Consider the following 19,039-nt stretch of genomic DNA (forward strand, 5'->3'; position numbering starts at 1 on the left):
GTTGGGTCATGAAAATGCATTCATAGGGTGCCCCTACTTTCATATCTCTATGAATGATTTAGGAACATATTGTTTGTGTACTAACTACAAAGCATGCCGCATCTATAGTGTTACCAAAATAAGTCATCAAACATTATTCATATACTATAAATTTTTTAGGTTATGAACTCGAACTTGATTCACATTTATGTCTCTGCATAAAATTCAAGTCTACAAGATAGCCTTGCGACCTTAGTTTATTGGACTCAACATTATAAAATATTCTATTTCACTAATAAATTATAATTCAATATTCAGATTATTAAATGTAATTTACAAACTACGAGTTTAAAAACATAAATTTCAATAGTTGATAGATAAAAAATGTCAACAAAAGAGTTTAGTTGATAGTAAAAACTTGTCATATAAGGATAATAATTGATGGGCAAAACAAGTCAATAAAAATGATAATCTTGATGAACTTTTCCATATTATTGATGGGCAAAAGATGTCAAAGTCTTATTTCTCGATGAAGAAAAACCATCAAAAAAAAGTTTTTGATGACATGTTTAGTCATCAAAAAACCTGGTTGTCTTGATGGGCTTTTGTCATATACTTGATGGTCAAAACCATCAAGAAAAGGTGTTTGATGGCATGGTATGACCATAGGTTTCTTGATAGACTTTTGCATATACTTAATGGCCAAGAAACTTCAAAGTCCCATTTCTTTATGATTTTTGATTACATGTTTTAGCTATCAAAAAAACTGGGTCGAATTTTCTTGATGTCTACTTATTTGATATATGGGCAAAGGCCATCAAGATATACATTTTTTGACATGAAATGCTTTGCACATACAAAAAAACCAAATTTATAGTAGTGTGCCTCAACAACAACCATATCTAATTCTGTGTCCTGATTCGGTTTTGATTACTCAATCATTTCATGTACATGTATATATATCTTTTAAGTAAAAGATTAAAATAATGCTTAGTTATGGCATATAAAAGTTACTGAATGGATTTCCTTTTGACGTCGAAAACAATTCAATTCAAATGGATGATTAAAATCTATGCCAATGGATAGGAACTTTACCAATTTGATTTAACTTTCCAATTACCAAAAACTTAGGACATTGATGAACTTGTTAAAACTTATGAAAAAATGCAGCAAAAACTTAAAAAATATAAATCATTTGTGAAAAGCCACACGTTTTCAATCAAAACTCTGATTTCACATGTAAGTTTTAATTTCATAATTATATAACAAAATCTTGTTGTTGTATAAAAACAGTTGTAAGATATTTGAACTAGATTTTTACAATAATAATATGTTATTTAACATATTGTATTTCTTTCTCTTGGCATTCTTTTAAATTTTAATTAGATTTATAAAAACAATCTTAGAAGATCAATTCCTAAGATTCTTGATATAAATACCTCCTATCAAAATGTTTTAGTCAGGGAATTATCTTTTAATTAATTTAGAAGTGATCTTTTTACTTAATTGATTCAATGAAATAATAGATTCAAAAGATTAAAAAAAAAAAGAAAAGTAGATAATGATCATGAACCACGTTAATAATAATATTAAATTTAAAATAAATCTAACATAAATAATTAAACATACTCTTCTAAAGAGAGAATGTTCAAATTTATCGATGTAATAAAATTGTAATAGAAAGATTTGAACATTTGATCGTATGCGAGTGAGTGCATTGTTTTCCGTCTCTATACGAGGTATTTAAATCGTGTTGGGTCGTCATCACATAGATTATTATTTTTAAATGGCATCACAGCAACATAAGCAAATTTCAAAACACATTAAATGAAGAAAAAAGTACAAAGAGGGCAATATAGTCAACAATATTGTCCTGTATAACAGAATGAATAAAATAATTAACAAAGTCGGTTTATTTATTCAATTCACATTCAATTCATAACAATAATAAATCCATTTTCAAATAAGAGAATTTTTCACCCTAAAAAAACCCGTTAAACTATTTAAAAGAAGAACTTAAAAAATACTAATAGATTCTTATCCTCTTTTTCAATGAGAAACTTGTATCGGGTTTTTATCAACGTTTATCAATAATATCAATGACAAACATCTCTCAGCAAACAACTAAAACAAAAGCTTTGGCAATTTTTGTCTATGTACATATACACACACACACAATCTCCCCTCGAATGATCTAGTAAAATCCTTAGGAAACATTGAACGGCCAGGATCTTACATCTCCCATCCCTTATCTAGATCGGGATCTTCAGGGCCCCATCCCAGCCGTAGAATCAACGTCCCATCCTTCTCTATAAATATATATATTCTCTTCCACCTGAACAATTAATTGGCATCGATCTTTTTGTTTTTCATTTTTTCATATCTCCGGCGGAGAAGGAATTAGTAAAAATGTTGTTCTGCAAGGAGGAGAAGGAATTGGGTCGGCGGCAGGCGACGGGCACGTGCCCGTCATGTGGGGGCAAAGTTCAAGCTGTGGATGTGGAGAGAAAATGGAGGCTCTGTTTTGTTCCACTCTGTTTCAAAATCAAGAGGAAATATTACTGTCTAATTTGTGGTCGTCGTTTGGAGTTGTATCATTAGTTTTTTTTTTCTCATTCATTGTTATTGTGGGGTGAGAATTGAACTTCTAACCACTCGATCTTGATAATATAAATCTTATTGCTATTGGAACTTTAACATCTGATCTACTGATAATTAAGCAGGAACTTTTATTTTGGTTTGAGATATGATAAAGGGTTTCAAGGTATGTGATTTATTATTATTATGGTGTAATAAGTGTTTTTGTTTATCATGATGGAGTAATGGGATATTTTTAGAGTAGGAGGAGAGACGAAATTGTGAGTGGGTTATGTTTAAATGATTTCCTCCATGTGAAACCACATTTCAGCTAACCAAGTGAAAATTTTAAACAAATCTCTTTAGGTTTAGATGAAGCTTTCTTTTTGTGTGTATTATTTATGGTGTTTTAAGAAAATATATAAAAACTTTAATAGAAAAAGAGATGATGAGATAGTGATCAAGAAGTTACGGAAGAAAAGCTTTGAATAAAAGAAAGAGAGAGATGATGATGATGATGATGATGAAGATAATGTATTCTTGTGTGGAATGTCGGGTGAGAGAGAGAGTATACACATGATGAATGAAGAAGAAGAAATTTTCTTCTTTTCTTATATATATATATATATATATATCTTAAAATACTGTTTTGGTCTAGAGTTTTATGTCTCATGTATTTTATAATTTAAAAACTAATATTATTGCTTAAAATTATTTTCTATTGAATCTAACAATAATACTTTTTATCCCAGTTGTATAATCGTTGGAGGTAATATTCATTGATATATGCGTAGATATATTTGTAAATAAAAATATTGAAAATTAATATTAAATATCTATAAAAAATTTAATCTCTTGTAAATATTTATAGAAAACAGTATGTTATTTATTTAGTCTCGTGTAGATAAAATATTAATATAATTATATTTATAACTTAATTTGACTGTAAAAATCAACTCAATTATTTATTAAAATAAGTTTAACTAGGAGACTTAAAAACATGTTTTAAACTAAAAATATAACGTTAGATAAACACAAATTAAATTTATTTGAAGATAGATTGTCAAGAATATTTGTTTCTTCCTCCTATCTCTCTTTGTTTCTGTTTTTGGTTTTTTCCCTTTTTAACTTCATATACGTACAATATATAGCTAATACATTTGGAGTTCAACGCAATTGTATGAGGAAAAATAAGGGACCGAAGAAGGCGGTGTTAAACTTACTTTGGAAATTACTTAAATGTGGTTGTCCTTAGGGAAGTAATTATTGTGTAAGGTAATACTTTTATAGTTAATCAAGTGTATAACAGTAGTTTTAAGGACTTCAAAATATATCAAAACTTAATAATAATCAGATTTTATCGTTGATAGTCTCTTATTATATTTTACTTTTGATAGAAATATATTATATCATTATAGACCTCGAGAGTTACATATAAAATTTGTTATTTCACAAATTCTTTTGTATTGTACTATATTTGCTAATATTTTGATTCTTATTGCTATATTTCAACTAGTCTTAAGAGGTTGGATGGTAGAATAAAAAGACTATATATTACCATTAATGACAATAAAAATTTTAAAAAAATTTATAATTTATTTCTTTTATAACTCTAAATTTGCCTAATAATAATATTGAGACAGTCTCATCCTATAATTTTCTCCGTATGTATTATATTGTGGTAGAGATGTATTCACGTGGTATTGATGTGGCTTTTTTTCTTGAGTGGCCCCCAAATACACAGATAGAGAAAAGTAGGATCTGTACACATCTCATGCTATATATACATAGAGAGAGAGAGGTATATATATATATATATATATATATATATATATATATATATATATATATATATATTATGTTATTATTATTTTGATTTTTCTTCGAATTTTCTTCTCTCTTTTCTTTATATCCAGAAATATTATTTATTTAATATTCTTCTTAGAACTTAGGCTCCTCATTTTTCTTTCCTTACCTGTCATCTCTTAATTTATGAAAACGTATATTATTATTCTTTTGCAAAGTAGAATTATTGGCAACCTTCGGGCAGAGATTTTCTTTAATGAAAATGAAAACCACTTACATTGTGTTATGTTGCATTCAATTATGCACAAATAGATGTTAGAAAAAACCCCCACTTCTACGAAAAATAATAAAGAAATGAAGAAAAGACAATAAAAACTGGAATCACAGGAATTTTACTTGGAAAACTTCCAATTTAGGAGAAAACCACGGATACCAAAGAAAACCATTGTGCTACTGTAACAAGAAAAAAAAAAAAAAGTCTCTTTCGACCTAGTTACAAAAAAACACTCTCAAAGCTGTTGGCTACTCCCACCTTTTTTCCACTTTCCAACTAGAGAATACAAAAGGAATTTAATTAGAGTTAACATGTTAAAACTTAAAGTGCTCATTTTAAAACCTATTACTTTTGTTTTAAAATCTTCTTGGTGTAGGACAAACTCATGACTTTCCTAAACCTTTTCAACATAGGACAAATTTATGACTTTCTAAAATCTTTTTACGTTTGACAACGTCATCTTTAATACTTTGACAAAAAACCCAACAATACAAAATCCAAAACTTTGAATTACTTTCTTTATGTATGTAGTATGTATTTAAATATATAGCCGGCGTTAGAGGAGAAAGGATTGTATTGGTGGATAAAAGTGCAATGTTTTATAGAGCGAGTGAAGGAGGAAGAGCCTTCGTGTATGAGGGCACTTTGTATGGAATTTGTTGAAGGGAAGGAGCAATAGAATGATAGTGAGTACCACGAAGTGATGAGAAAAAGATTTTACATCCTTTATGCGTGTTAGGTGGGAATATGATCAAAGTCCTACGTCGATTAAATAAGAAGATGATTATGGATATTTTAAGGAGGAAAATTATTTCCATTAGTATGAAGTTTTTCAAGTGAAACCAAAAACAAAACTGTGAAGGTGCATGCATAAACTTTGAAGGTGTATGTACATTTCCATTAGTGAGTACGAGGAAGTGATGAGGAAAGAATTTATTCTTATATGTTTTGGGTGGGAATGTGATCACAAAGTCTTTCATTAATTATATAAGATGATGATCATGGATTTATGAGGGCAGACAGATATTTCCAATGATATGAAGTATTTCAAGTGAAATCAAAAGCAAAACTATGAAAGTGTATGTACAAAATGGTCAATATCATACCATATTGTAGAAATATCTGGAGGTTCGTTGTCCTAACAAACTGGCTACACCATACCACTGCGGAGATATATGGAAGTCATCGTTTGTCCCTAGTATTGTGTTAAAAAATCTAGGCAAACATCATTTTAACAATGACGCTCTTGTAACATCCATAAACAAAAATCTCTCTATCCAAGTCTTTTAGGGTATAGCTCTCAACGAGAAAGGAAAATCAAGAACACAATTGAAAGTCTCAGAAAAGTAATGTTCAAAAAAAGGTTGCTAGACTAGACATAAGTAGTTTATAATATATTTTTAACATTTTTCTAAAGCATGGTAACAATATTACTTAATTTGTACATATACGACATTATTACGTACTATTGGCGTTCTATACGCCTAAGAAAACAAAGATAAAGCATTGAAATGAATGGCTAAAGTCTTGAAATGATGGGGATCATCGTCATATTTATCCCCTGAGAAAAGTTAATATAAATAAAAGAGAAAAAATTGTGATGAGTGAGAAGAATTATAGAACCCTAAAAAGAAATATTTCCAATTATACTTTTGACTTTAAAAACAAAAGTTTTTAAACATATCTCTAGAGTCAATCCATACTTTATCACATGTATAATTTAATTATTCTCTTTAATAACTAAAACCTTGTTTGCTGATTATTTTATCGTTTAAAAAATATTGAGTTATTAAATCATTTAAAAAAAATTGAGTTATTAACTAAATTTATAACGAAAAAGAGATGTAAGTTTTTAAAGAATACATGTTCTTAGTTAAAAAGATTGTCTTAATTCTTTTAAATTGTTATAAAAATTAAAATAAAAAAAAAAGAGAAGAAAATTAGCGATTATATGTCCAATACTGAGGTGTTTGTTGTTATTGCAACATGATTGACTTATTTATTATGGGTAAAACATGAACAACATGTTTCTAAAACGTGCCTCATGAGATTGTGAGGCATGAGAAAATGTCTTACTATATTGTGATCATTTGTAACATGAAAATTAAAGCAGTAGATTTCGAATATAGATTTTTTCTTTATTTGTTAACAACATTTTCAAGATTTCGTTGTTTGTTGTGCTTTTTACTCTTTTCAAAAAGATATTATCAAAGCTACCAATATATATTGTGTTTTTTTGTTCAATTTTAGGGTTGGTCATTTTGAAAAATATTGTATACGTTCTATTGTATGTACGGAAAAACACATGGTGTGTCAATCCATATACAATTGTGAAGGTTTTGTCATTGTCAATCTTAAGTGTTTCTTTACATTTTATTAATGTGTTCTTCATCAACTTTATGAAGGGTTTGTCATTGACAGTGACTGATGGGTGGACCCATTGAAAACATTGGAAGAATGGAAAGTTGGGATGAGTTGGATATAATATACCACCAACTCAACTAATCTCATGTTGGTGAGCGAAGCACTCTTTTAAGGAGAGCCAAACTAATCGATCTCTAAATTAGGCTATTGTATTGAAATAGATTACCAAACTATGTGTTCTGTTTTAGCTTTTAACTTTTTGCATTCGTTTGTGATGTTTTTGGAAATGGTATAATATGGTGTGTAACAAATTTTGTTATGGTCTAGATATAACTCCCTTATTTTCAAAAACTAAGAAAATGGATTGAATAATTGGATTTATCATTATAATTTTCAAACCTATTGAATTAGTATTTATAAATCTTGAATATAACTCAATAATTGTGAACGTCTCTTATTATCGTTTCTTTCTTAATTATTAAGAAATTATTGATTCTTGAATATTTGGGATATATTCTTTAAAAGTCATGCTCTATTATTTTCTCAAAAGGAAAAAAAAATCATGCTCTATTAAAAGTTATAATATATGTTCAAATTTTGTCAAAAAGAATTAATGAGATTATCTTTTATTTGATGAGTTATTTAATTTTTTTTAAAAAAATCTTACTTTATTTTAGAAATCTTTTATCAATATCTTTTTGAGATTATTCTTGAAGATACATATATATACAACGTAACTTGTGGAAAGTTGTACGACATACAAATGAAGAAAGCTTTTAGTGCTGCTAGTCAAAAATATTGTTGCAGAACTGTGAGCGGAAGAAGGTGTAGTACGATTAACAATTTATGGTCTCAACGTGTTGATCTGTGATAAAATTAATGATGAGTGATATGAAAGAAGAAGTAATGATCAAGAAATCACTTTGAACTCTGGGGGAGTATGAAGCCATCTTCAAGAAGATTCACTATTATGTTCGGGAGGAATCTGAACTCTTAAGTTATTAAGTACTTTAAGATAGTTATATACTTGAGTTGATTATCACTTACTGTATTAGTATTGACTATTGTGAATCTTAATAATATTACTTATTTGAGCTGTGCGTAGCTCCCAAGACGTAGGTGGTATTTACCAAATTGGGTTACCAAAGCTTTTTGTGTATTTATTTTTACTGTCCTTCTAGGTATTATGATAGTCAATCACTTTATAATTAACTAAAGGTTATATTGATTATCTCATAGCTTTTTCAATATATATTGTTTTTGTTTATGTTACTATTTACTTGGACTTTTAACTACTATTTACTATTTTTGAAACAGAAAAATAAATTAAAATATTTATAAATATAGTAAAATATCATAGTATATCTATCATGGTTTACGATAAATCATAAACAAACTACTGTTTGTATGTGATAATAAACAAAAATATTAATCTATCTTAATTTACTGTAGATCGTTGATGTTTTGCTATCCTTATAAATATTCTAAAAACTCTTACATTATTTAAGATAATTTCCATTTTTTAAAAAAGTTTATGCCAAATTATTAGTAGGTCACGGTTTGAACTTTGAAGTTTTGAACCAAAAATAATATATTATTTGGACAATTATTCTGAATAGAACAATAAATATTTTCGTCTTTCATAAAATATGTCAGTTGTTTTAATGGTACAAGTCCGTCAAAATAGAGACCGATGGAGACAAAAACAAAACTTTCAACTTCTTTCTAAGAGGGGTTTAAACCATCAATTTAATATTCTTTTCTGGCACTCTTGCCGACTCATCCTGAAACAACTTTACTTTTGATATTTTGACAAAACTCAATATATATAATCATCCGTCAAACAAATACATATGATCATTTTAATAGTCACGGTGAACAAAATCTTAATTTCGATGGTAGTTACTTCTTTGGTGCGTATAGCATGAATATATCAACTAGTTTGTTTAATTATTTTGATATGGTTTTGATGACATTTAAGTTACATTTAATTTGACATGTCAACTGGATGTATCTCTATATATATATACACGTTGAGAATGATTATCATTGTACTATTTTATAAGAGTTGGAAATTAGTAATAATTTTTAGTGTTTAATACATTTTATTATTCAAAAAACCTTTATTCTTTTTCTATATATATTTTTTCAAAAAAAATATTTTGCGTCAGGTGTTCTTCAGAAAAAGATAATAATCCTAATTACCTTTTCATTCCACTTCTTACTCCCGCGACTACACGCTTGAGTAAGGAAAGTTGTGTTAACCTTGGGAAGCAATCGACATAAGCAATTTAGCACCGAGATAGTGCCAAATTTTACCTTCAAGGCAATGGTTTGACACGACACAAAAACGATGATCAAAAATTATTTTTCCAACCATTTGAAAGCAAAAATTCTAAGATGTGATCATATCTGAAAAGGAAAAAGAAAAACAAGGCCTTTCAGGCATCTTTCCCTATGTTGAGGCGTGTCGAAACAAATAAGTACCACAACTAATTCATCTTGATCATTATCGTGTTGGGTTGTTGGCAAGTTTTGATTTTTGTAATTCCCTTTCTGTCTCTCTGATTTAATGCTTATCACTTGATATTTCTTCGATAAGGTTGGTTTTTGTTGAAGTTTGGCTGTGTAATGTTAGTTTCTTTGATGGATTTCATCAGAGGAATTTGGTTGGGGTTTAAATCAGAGGTGTGTAAATTGGTCACAGCCTTCTACTGGGTTGACTGTTGTTGTGGATATTATAAGATAATGTGTTCCGATATGCTTTTGATGCAAAATTGAGAATAAAATCTTTTGAAGCAAACGTATGTCATCGGTTTATTTATGTAATTCACCTATTGTTCTTTATTTGCTTGGTTATTTATGTTCTTTTCGGCTTGGAATAAAAAATTTGAGAGTTAAAGCTTCAAAATGGTAGAATTGGGATTAACGTGGGAACACAAAGGAAGAATTTTTCTTTGTTAGGTGTGTAATGTATCCCAATATTTTGGTAAGTTAGTAGTAGTTGGACTAAATTTTAGGAATAATTTTCTAAAATTATGGTTTATTTTGGTAAGTTGCTGTTTATTTGACTAGTAAATGGCAATTTATTCATTACAATTATTTTTAAAATTAGAAAATCTTAATAAATAATAAATAAATAAGTAAAATAAAAAGTACAAGTGATAATTTGTTATACATTACAAAATTGAAAAATAGAATAATGCATGAGAAATCTTGAACTTTTGGTTAATTAACATTATCCGGTCATCTAATTGAATATTTGGGCATAATAAATTAGAAACTAATGACCTAAATAAATTAGTAAATAACTTAGCATTTGAGTTTTCACTATGTAATGGAAAGTTTTCGGCTTACCTTATATTTTTTCCAATATTGTTAATTTGGATAAAAATTGTGTAGAAATTTTCTTGTGAGGATATTTTGATTGGTAAATTATTTTACAAATATGAATTAATACAATTGAGCCTTTTGATGGTTAAGTTTGAATGAACTTTATATAGGTTTGTGTTATATAAATTTAATTTGTACGTATGGGCTAAGAATTTAGCAAGTTTATTTCTATGTTATACTTGAGAACAATATTTCATGTGTGTATGTATGTGTGTGTGTGTATATATATATATATATATATTTGATGAGTATATACTATAATATTTTGTATAGTTTGACAAATTTTGTTATAGGTAATGAATGCTATTGTAATGACGAATTAGTATATGCATTCACATATGGAAATAATTTATGACACAATCGTGCATAGAAATAAAAGTGAAAATTCAATTAAACAAAGAGATCATGAATACCTTAGAATGGAGTTTTGAACTAAATGTATTAGTTGATGAAATTTGTTTTTTCTCAACAAAATGGTATTGTCGAATTTTGGATATGTTTTCACCTAAATATTTGGAAGTGTGGGGTGTCCAACGAAGGTAGCATATCTAATTGTGTTCAAGAAATCTATTGGTTGATTGAAAACCTTTGACTATGTATATATATTGATTATGCTCATAATAGTGTTACATATAGATTTATATTTTAAATCAGTTTGTGAATATTGAGACGCTATTGCGATCTACTTGAGCATGTCTGTATATTAGCATCGTAGTATGAGTAGAAATAATATTTCATGTATGTCATATTTGACAAAGTTATGTATGACCTATGTCATGAATTGTTGTGCAATTTAATTATTAATTTCCAAAAAAATTGAAAGTATTTCTATTACTTTTAATTATGTTTGGTCATACAACATTATTTGCATATAACTAAAGTTTGCTAGTAGTATAAAAATATGCAAATTCATATCGTTTATAAAGCTCATAAGATTTTATGGAAGTTTAAGATATTGTCTAAGCTATCGAATATGTGATATCTTATAAGGCATGGGGATCAGACTTATACCCTAAGATGTCTCTAAATTAAAGTGGTATCAGAGTCATGTTGTTCTTGGTTTAGCCTTGTTGATATAATCCTAGGTCGAACAAAGGTGTAGTGGAACCTTAAAAGTAGTCACAATATTATCTATGGTTGAGCTCTATTGAATAGGAAGTATGCTCTAGAGAGGAGTTAGCCTAGATAAAAGTTAAATGGATGAATGTCGGGAGGTTCAGTTGGAACTTTGTTCGAGGGAAGGATTGTTGGGAAGGCAACTAAAGTCCTACAATAGATAAGGAAATTGTTCATAAGTACATAAGTGCAACTTATGAAAAAAAATTATTTTGAATCAAACGTACAATTTAGAATATTTTGATTCTTGTTATTGTATGACTAAATTAGCCACTATAAGAGCCTAAAAAGCGTTTGTAGCTGTATGTGGTTTTCTAATACATCAAGTGTATGAAGATAATGTTCCTCAATGGTAACTTGGTATAGTCAAATTTCTTTATGGTCTTAAACTAGTTCCTGAAAGTTTGATGAGGAAATTTTTTTAATAACACTGTAAACAATGTCTCGAATAGTGAATTGTTGATATATGTGTTTACTAAAAGTTGTTTGGAGTTTATTGTGTGATTATATGTTTGCATGTTGATGTAAAAGATTTATGTGATACAAACACAAATGTTAGTAATACTATAAAGTTATCACATCTTAAGTCATGAAAGATTTATGTGAGACTAATGTGATGAGCTTAGTACTATTGAGAATGTTTTGTTTTATGTCAATCACACATTGAATACTATTAAAGAGATTTTAATAGATGGTGCTCTTATGACGTATGTAATGAGCCTTAAGGAAAATAAATGAGATAATGTTTCTCAATCTGAATATGCAAAGATTATAGGAAGTATTTTTTTTATAAACTGTACAAGATAAGTTGTTGCATATGTTGTGAAAAGATTGAGTATATATATACACATAATCCTGATTAAGATTATTTTATTACTCTTCGTCATTTATTATGATATCTTAAGGTTACAATAGATTTTGGTTTGCATTGTAATAATTGTCTACCATACTAAATTGGTACTATATGCAAACCGGGTAACTTAGAATGGCGAGTAAGCTTTACTAGTGGATATGTGTTCTTAATCAGAAATGTACCATTGTATGGGGACATTACTCTGAACAACATAGAAGCCTGATGAGAGATGTACCATTGTGGGGGCCCTCTATACCAATATATATGTATTAAAATTCATACACAGCCATAGCATATTGCCAAGAATAGTGTGTTATATGGCAAAAGAAGACATATTCGTCTGAAACATGGAGTGGTGAAATGATAGTTGAATGAAAGAATTATCTTCTTGAAGTATGTGAGGTTTGAAGAAATTTTTAGATCATCTCCCCAAAGGCCTAATAAGGAGAGAGTAATTCTAATTAAGCTTTTCAACAAGTATGAGACTGAAACATTTGATGGTACATAGCCCTTTAATTTATTTGGGTGGCCTGTTGCGATAGACTTGATGGTCCGTAGCCTTTTTCTAGATGGTCTATTGCGATAGACTTGATGGTCCATAGCCCTTTTCTGGGTGGTCTACTGTGGTAGACTTGATGGTCCATAGCCCTTTTCTGGGTGGTCTACTGTGGTAGACTTGATGGTCCATAGCCACGTGTGGGTAGTCCTTAAATGAATTTGATGGATGAAACTAAAACCTTAGAAATTTCCATACCCCTTCTTTGGAGTGGTCTTGGTTGGACTTAATGGATAATTTTAAAATCTTCATAGCTCAGTTTTGAGCGATGTCTTTGACAGACTTGATGAAGTTGGTCTTAATATGGACCAGTTGTGAAGTCTTCATAGCTCAATTTTGAGTTGTCTATTGTGATAGACTTGATGAAACAATAAATGTGATTGTGAAGGTCTAGTCGCCTACTATGAAAAAGTTAAGGATTTTTTTCTGGAGCTTTCATGTTGACCCGAGGTTTTATGTGCATGGCCTTAAATACACAATTTTGAGTTGTCTATTATGATAGCCTTTATTGCGGAATCGATGGAAAATTAAGAAGTATAAAACGTGTTGTGGGGGTCTCAACCGTAGTTATTGAAAGTTTAAAAGGTAACTTACTTTCTTTAATTGGATTGTTGCCCCACCTTGCTATGCATCAATTCAAATCAAAGGATATTGATGTTTAAGAAAATGCTTTATTACTATTTTAACTCGATTGCAATGGTAGACATTCGTGGGGGATTGTTGAGAATGACTATCATTGTACTATTTTATAAAAGTTGGAAAATAATAATAATTTTTATTGTTTAATACATTTTATTATTCAAAAAACCATTCTTCCTTTTATATATATATTTTCAAATAAAAGATTTTGCGTGAGGTGTTCTTCCGAAAAAGAAAAAAAAACCTAATTACCTTCTCTAAGCGATTTTTCTTTGACTTCACTCCTTACTCACGTGAGTGCACGCTTGAGTATGGAAAGTTGTGTTAACCTTGGGAAGCAACCGACATAAACGATTTAGCACCGAAGTCGCACCGAATTTTGCTTTCAAGGCAGTGGTTCGACATAACACAACAATGATGATCAACAATTGTTTTTCCAACAATATATTTCATATTTTATATATTAATTGATCATTGATAAATAAGATTTAGAGAGAAAGAAAAACATATTCATTGTTGACATACAAAATATGAAGTATTTTGTATATGCATTTATAATGATATGCAGTATATAACATTTGATATTTCAATTTTATATTACTAGTATTTTGAAATGCAATTCAAACATACCATTTGGATATCAATAGTATTTATATCATAATTTGTTATTGAGTATTAAATTGTTTAAGAGTAGTTTCGGTCACTTATAATTTGAAATTCATTTAAAATTTCTATTTCAAAATTTTGATCTACATACAAGTTCTATGCATTGTTTTTAACTTTGGAGTTTTTATGTTTAATCAACTTGTTTGATACAAATCGTATCTATCAATTTTACCTTCTCTAATCATACTTTTATATCTCTAAAAAACATTTTATTCATATGTGGTTTTGGTTATTCACATACCATTTTACACACCCTATTATCATTTTCTTGTCAATAGTTGGATAATTACTGGTGTAAAATCCATCAATCACATTATGTTTCAACTTCAATTTGAACCGTAAAACTTACATTACGGATGCTCCCATAGTATCTTTTCACAGAGACAGTTGGATTATCTGGTGAAGTATTGATCAAATAACGGGTCGGATGGCAACTCACTGCCATTTTTGTGGAGATATCATGGAATGGGAGTTTGGTTTAGATTCCTTTTCAGAAGCATTGTTAAAGCGGAGAGGGGACCGGTTGCAGTGGGCTGACGTCTCTCGTAGGTGGTGCTCCAGAGTTTCATGTGAGAGATCCACAAGGAACAGAAGAGCATGGCATGGGCAGTGCTGCTGCATGCTTTCATGTTACTTAATATGCACATATTTTTAATGGACAATAAAGTGACACGTTTCGGAATGGAATGGGTGCACTACGTGTCAGAGAAATGACAGAATTTATTTTAGGATAGTTAAAAGGTTTAAAATATTAATATGGATAAAAACCGCAGCGCATTGATCTATGAAGACCTTCTTCACTCCGAAGAAAATAATTACATACATTTATAGGGTGTTTTTATCGGTTAAAGAGATGCTATTTAGGGATTTTTTTTTAAAAAAATATAATAATTTGATAAAATATTTACACTATTTAAAATAATTTTGAAAACGGAAAAAATTCATAGGTCTATAATGAAAAATATCAAAGATGCCCTAGTCAATACGTTATTAATCGGCCACACGCATGTGTAGTTCTTCTTAAATGATGGAAAAATATTTCAAATTTTAAAAATCGTGTTGATTAGGTAAGTAATCGTTTAGATCATATCTATACGATCGTGTAGTTCTTTTAAACGATGAAAAAATGACTTTAAATTTAAATAATCATGTTGACTCGATAAGCAATCATTTAGATGATATCCATATAATCATATAGTTATTTTAAAACAATGTGGAAAGGGCTTCAAATCTAAACGATCGTGTGGTACAAATGATGTACATAGATATAAATCTATGTATATAGTAAATAGAAAGAATAAAATAATAATAAACATTTATCATAATAGTGATAGAAATTGATAGATATGGATATACATCTATCACCGAATAAAAGAATAAATATACAAAATGATAATAATAAACACAAATGCAAGAATAGACGATCATGCAGTGAAATAATATACATTAAATGATCGTGTTGATCATGATAAACAATCGTTTGACCACTATAAACAATCGTATTGAATGCAGGAAAAGATTGTGTTAACTTAGGTACACAATTGTTTGACCATGGTGATTGTATTGAATATAGTAAATGATCGCGTTGATATTGGTAAGCGATTGTGCTGATAGTGGTAAATGATCTTGTAGTTCAATTTAAATGATCGTGAAAAACTTCAAGCTATCGATCTTCATAATGAAATACAGAATTCTTACAGTAATATTTAGATCTTCTAAACATTTGAAACAAAAATGAAATTTAAAATTCTTACCATAAAAAAAAAACAATCTTCATAATGATATATAAAATTCTTAGTTCAATGCAAATGATCGTGAAAAAAATTCAAATTACCGATATTTATAATGAAAAACAAAATTCTTACGGTAATACTTAAATCTTCTAAACATTTGAAATGAAAACGAAATTTAGAATTCTTACCACAAACAAAAACAAAAACGACAATCTTCGTAATGAAATATAAAATTCTTAACAAAATTTTATAATTGTCTAAACAATTCAGACAAAAACAATATTTAGAATTCTTACCGAAAACTACCTCACTGCAACAATCTTGATAGAGGAATATAAACAATCTTGACATTGTGGAGTATGAGGAAGAAGGGAAAGAATATTCAAGAGGAAGAATATTTGTCGAGAAGGAGGAAGAATATTGTCGAAGATGAAGAAGAATATTCAAAAGGAAAAATATCTAAAAGAGCACGTGAATAAATCGTAAAAAAAGTCAACAAATCGCAAATAAGAAGAAGAGAAAGAATTAAAAAATCGTCTCGTACTAATAAGGACAAATATAAAATTTATGAAAAAGTAATCAAGTTTCATGGGCTTTTCTTTGTTATACGGGCCATAAATATTTACCACTTCATGGAATTTAATTTTTTTCTTATATAATAAGCTTTGGCACCTCAGATTTAGCATAGGCCCAGATGGGCTCAAACGACCCCCCTAAACTTTATTATTTTTATATCACGTATATATAAAAAACTGAATTAATACCTATATATTACAAAGTTAGCTTAGTGGTAAAATTGTCTCTCACTAATCTATAAAGCCTCCTATCAATAAAATTCTTGGATTTGCCAATTAGCTTTGGTTGATTGTTATGAAAACTTTCCCTTAGATAAACACAAATACTGAATACTTAATTTTACAAAAATATCGATAAAATGTTTCGTGTGGGTAAATATTTTTTGGAAAAGTTATAAAAGCAAAAAAAAAAGAAAAAAAAAAAAGAAAAAAAAAACATTAGTAAATAAACATTTACCTTTTATGATCGTTAAACAAATTACCATGTATCTATATCATATCTACATTAGTAACATTATGCTCTTTTAAAACTTACCAAAACAAGAAAATATGAAAAAATCAATACAAGTAGAAATAACACATGTGAGTGAAAAGTTAATGGGGAATCGTAAAAAATAGCAAATTTGACAAAATATTTACAACATATAGAAAAATTTTAGATTTTATCAATAATAAGCATTGATAGACATAGATATACTTTTATTAGTGACATTGAACTGTCTATCCGTTTCTATAAAATTCAAAATTTTACTATAGCTTATAAATATTTTAATTTATTTTGTTATTTTTAAAAATGTCTCGTAGTTGATAGTAGGAATACCATAAAGAAAATAAAAATATGTTTTATGTGACAAATTTTTATTGGTTGTACGTGTAAGCATCAATTTTATTGGGTTTCACTTTTTTATTGGGTCAAATCAAGCAAATTTTATCTTAGATGGGTATTGACAAAATTAAAAAACCTTTTAGGGTGTGTTTGGGCCTCGGGCTTAAGGGGAAAAGGAAAAAGAATTTGGGCCAAACCTTGTTTGGCCCAAGTATTTTGTTCAAAGGGGATTAGGGTTATCCTAATCCCCTTTTAACCTATCTTCTCCTACTACCTTACCGGTCGTACGCCTCTCCTAACCCTACCATTTTCCGATCCGACGACGTAGTTCTTCTCGCGATTTTCGTGCTGTTTTCCCCTCATTATCTCCCATTTTTTTCTCTGATTACCTCCCTTTTACCGATCTCTTCTCTCTTCGTCTTGAAATTAATTTACATCTCCTTCGTCTTCTTTCAAAGGAGATGACTGTGTTCTTCGTGCTCCATTTTTTGCCCTACTCTTCCCGAAACCCTTCTTAATCTCTCTGTTTCGTTAATCGGTTGCCACCAACGTGCGTGACCTCCGAAACGTTTCTCATCATCTCTCCATATTTCCATACCCTTCGTATGCCGAACAAACCCTTGCCGCTCCCCACTCTTGCCAGTCCTAGAACGAGTTTACTACACTTTTTTTATACCGAACAGCCATTTTTATGGTAGATGCTACACTAAATCGGTGAAAGGAATTCGAGTATGGGCATGACGGAGCACGGCAGGGGTTCTCGGTGTGCACCAAAGGTATGGTCAGCCTATGATAAGCATTGTGGTGGTCAATCTGATTGTTTTGTGCAATTTTTTTTCTTATTATCGGTCCAATATTCATTCCTGTTCGCAGTGATGAGTTTAATTTAGGCCTTATGTTGAATTTTTGTTTAATGCCTCGTCTGTGAAGTTGGTTAATCATCCGCGCTCTCTGTTTTTCACATGTATTCCGAATTTGTTCTATCATCCGCACGCACTCTCTGTTATTCACATGTATTCTCAATTTGTTTACTCATCCTGACTTTCTGTTTTTCACATGTATTCCTTTTTTTTTCTGTCCAAATGTGATCAAAACTTGTTCTGCCTCCTAATGTGCTAAATTTTGTTGGAATTCCATATGTTGAACACGTTTTAATTTGTTTTAGAACATCTTCCATTTCAATTGTTGTATTCAATTGCTCTCACATCCTCAATTATATCTATTCTAGTAGCCTATGGAATAAAATGTCATGCCTACTGTGTACTTCTGTTGAAAAAATTTACCTCCTACTTGCTTGAAGTTTGACTGAATTTGTGAAATCCCCTTTTTTATGGGATTCTTGTTGGGGTTAATTACTGCTGGTTCATACTCCCTTTACTATATAATGGAGCCTTCTTCCTTCCATTCCATATTCGACTAACTTTCCCTTTTGGTATACTTGCATTTGTCTTTGGTATGTTATTCAAATTCCTTTGCTGTACTTGCATTCCATTCTTTGTTCTATGGTATGTTTATCATGTTTCCAACGACACTTGATATTTGTCTCCTATGCTAAAAGATACTTTCAATTCAGCCCCTGTGTTTCGCCTTCTTTGTCTTTGTCTATATTTTACAAAACACTGATTTTGTAAATTTGTTTGCTTCTGCACTGTCACAAGTAATGCTTTTTTTCCTTCTGCACT

General features: G+C 29.5%; 1 protein-coding gene across 1 annotated transcript; it reads left to right on the plus strand.

Moving 5' to 3' along the window:
- Nucleotides 1-2,077: 2,077 nt before the first annotated feature.
- On the plus strand, nucleotides 2,078-2,761 carry LOC103492473 (uncharacterized). The gene has a single exon (XM_008452875.3). The coding sequence runs from the start codon at nucleotides 2,389-2,391 to the stop codon at nucleotides 2,578-2,580; it is 192 nt and encodes a 63-aa protein (XP_008451097.1). The 5' UTR covers nucleotides 2,078-2,388; the 3' UTR covers nucleotides 2,581-2,761.
- The last annotated feature ends 16,278 nt before the right edge of the window (nucleotides 2,762-19,039 follow it).

This window comes from Cucumis melo, chromosome 5, assembly GCF_025177605.1.
Source record: "Cucumis melo cultivar AY chromosome 5, USDA_Cmelo_AY_1.0, whole genome shotgun sequence".
Lineage (NCBI taxonomy): Eukaryota > Viridiplantae > Streptophyta > Magnoliopsida > Cucurbitales > Cucurbitaceae > Cucumis > Cucumis melo.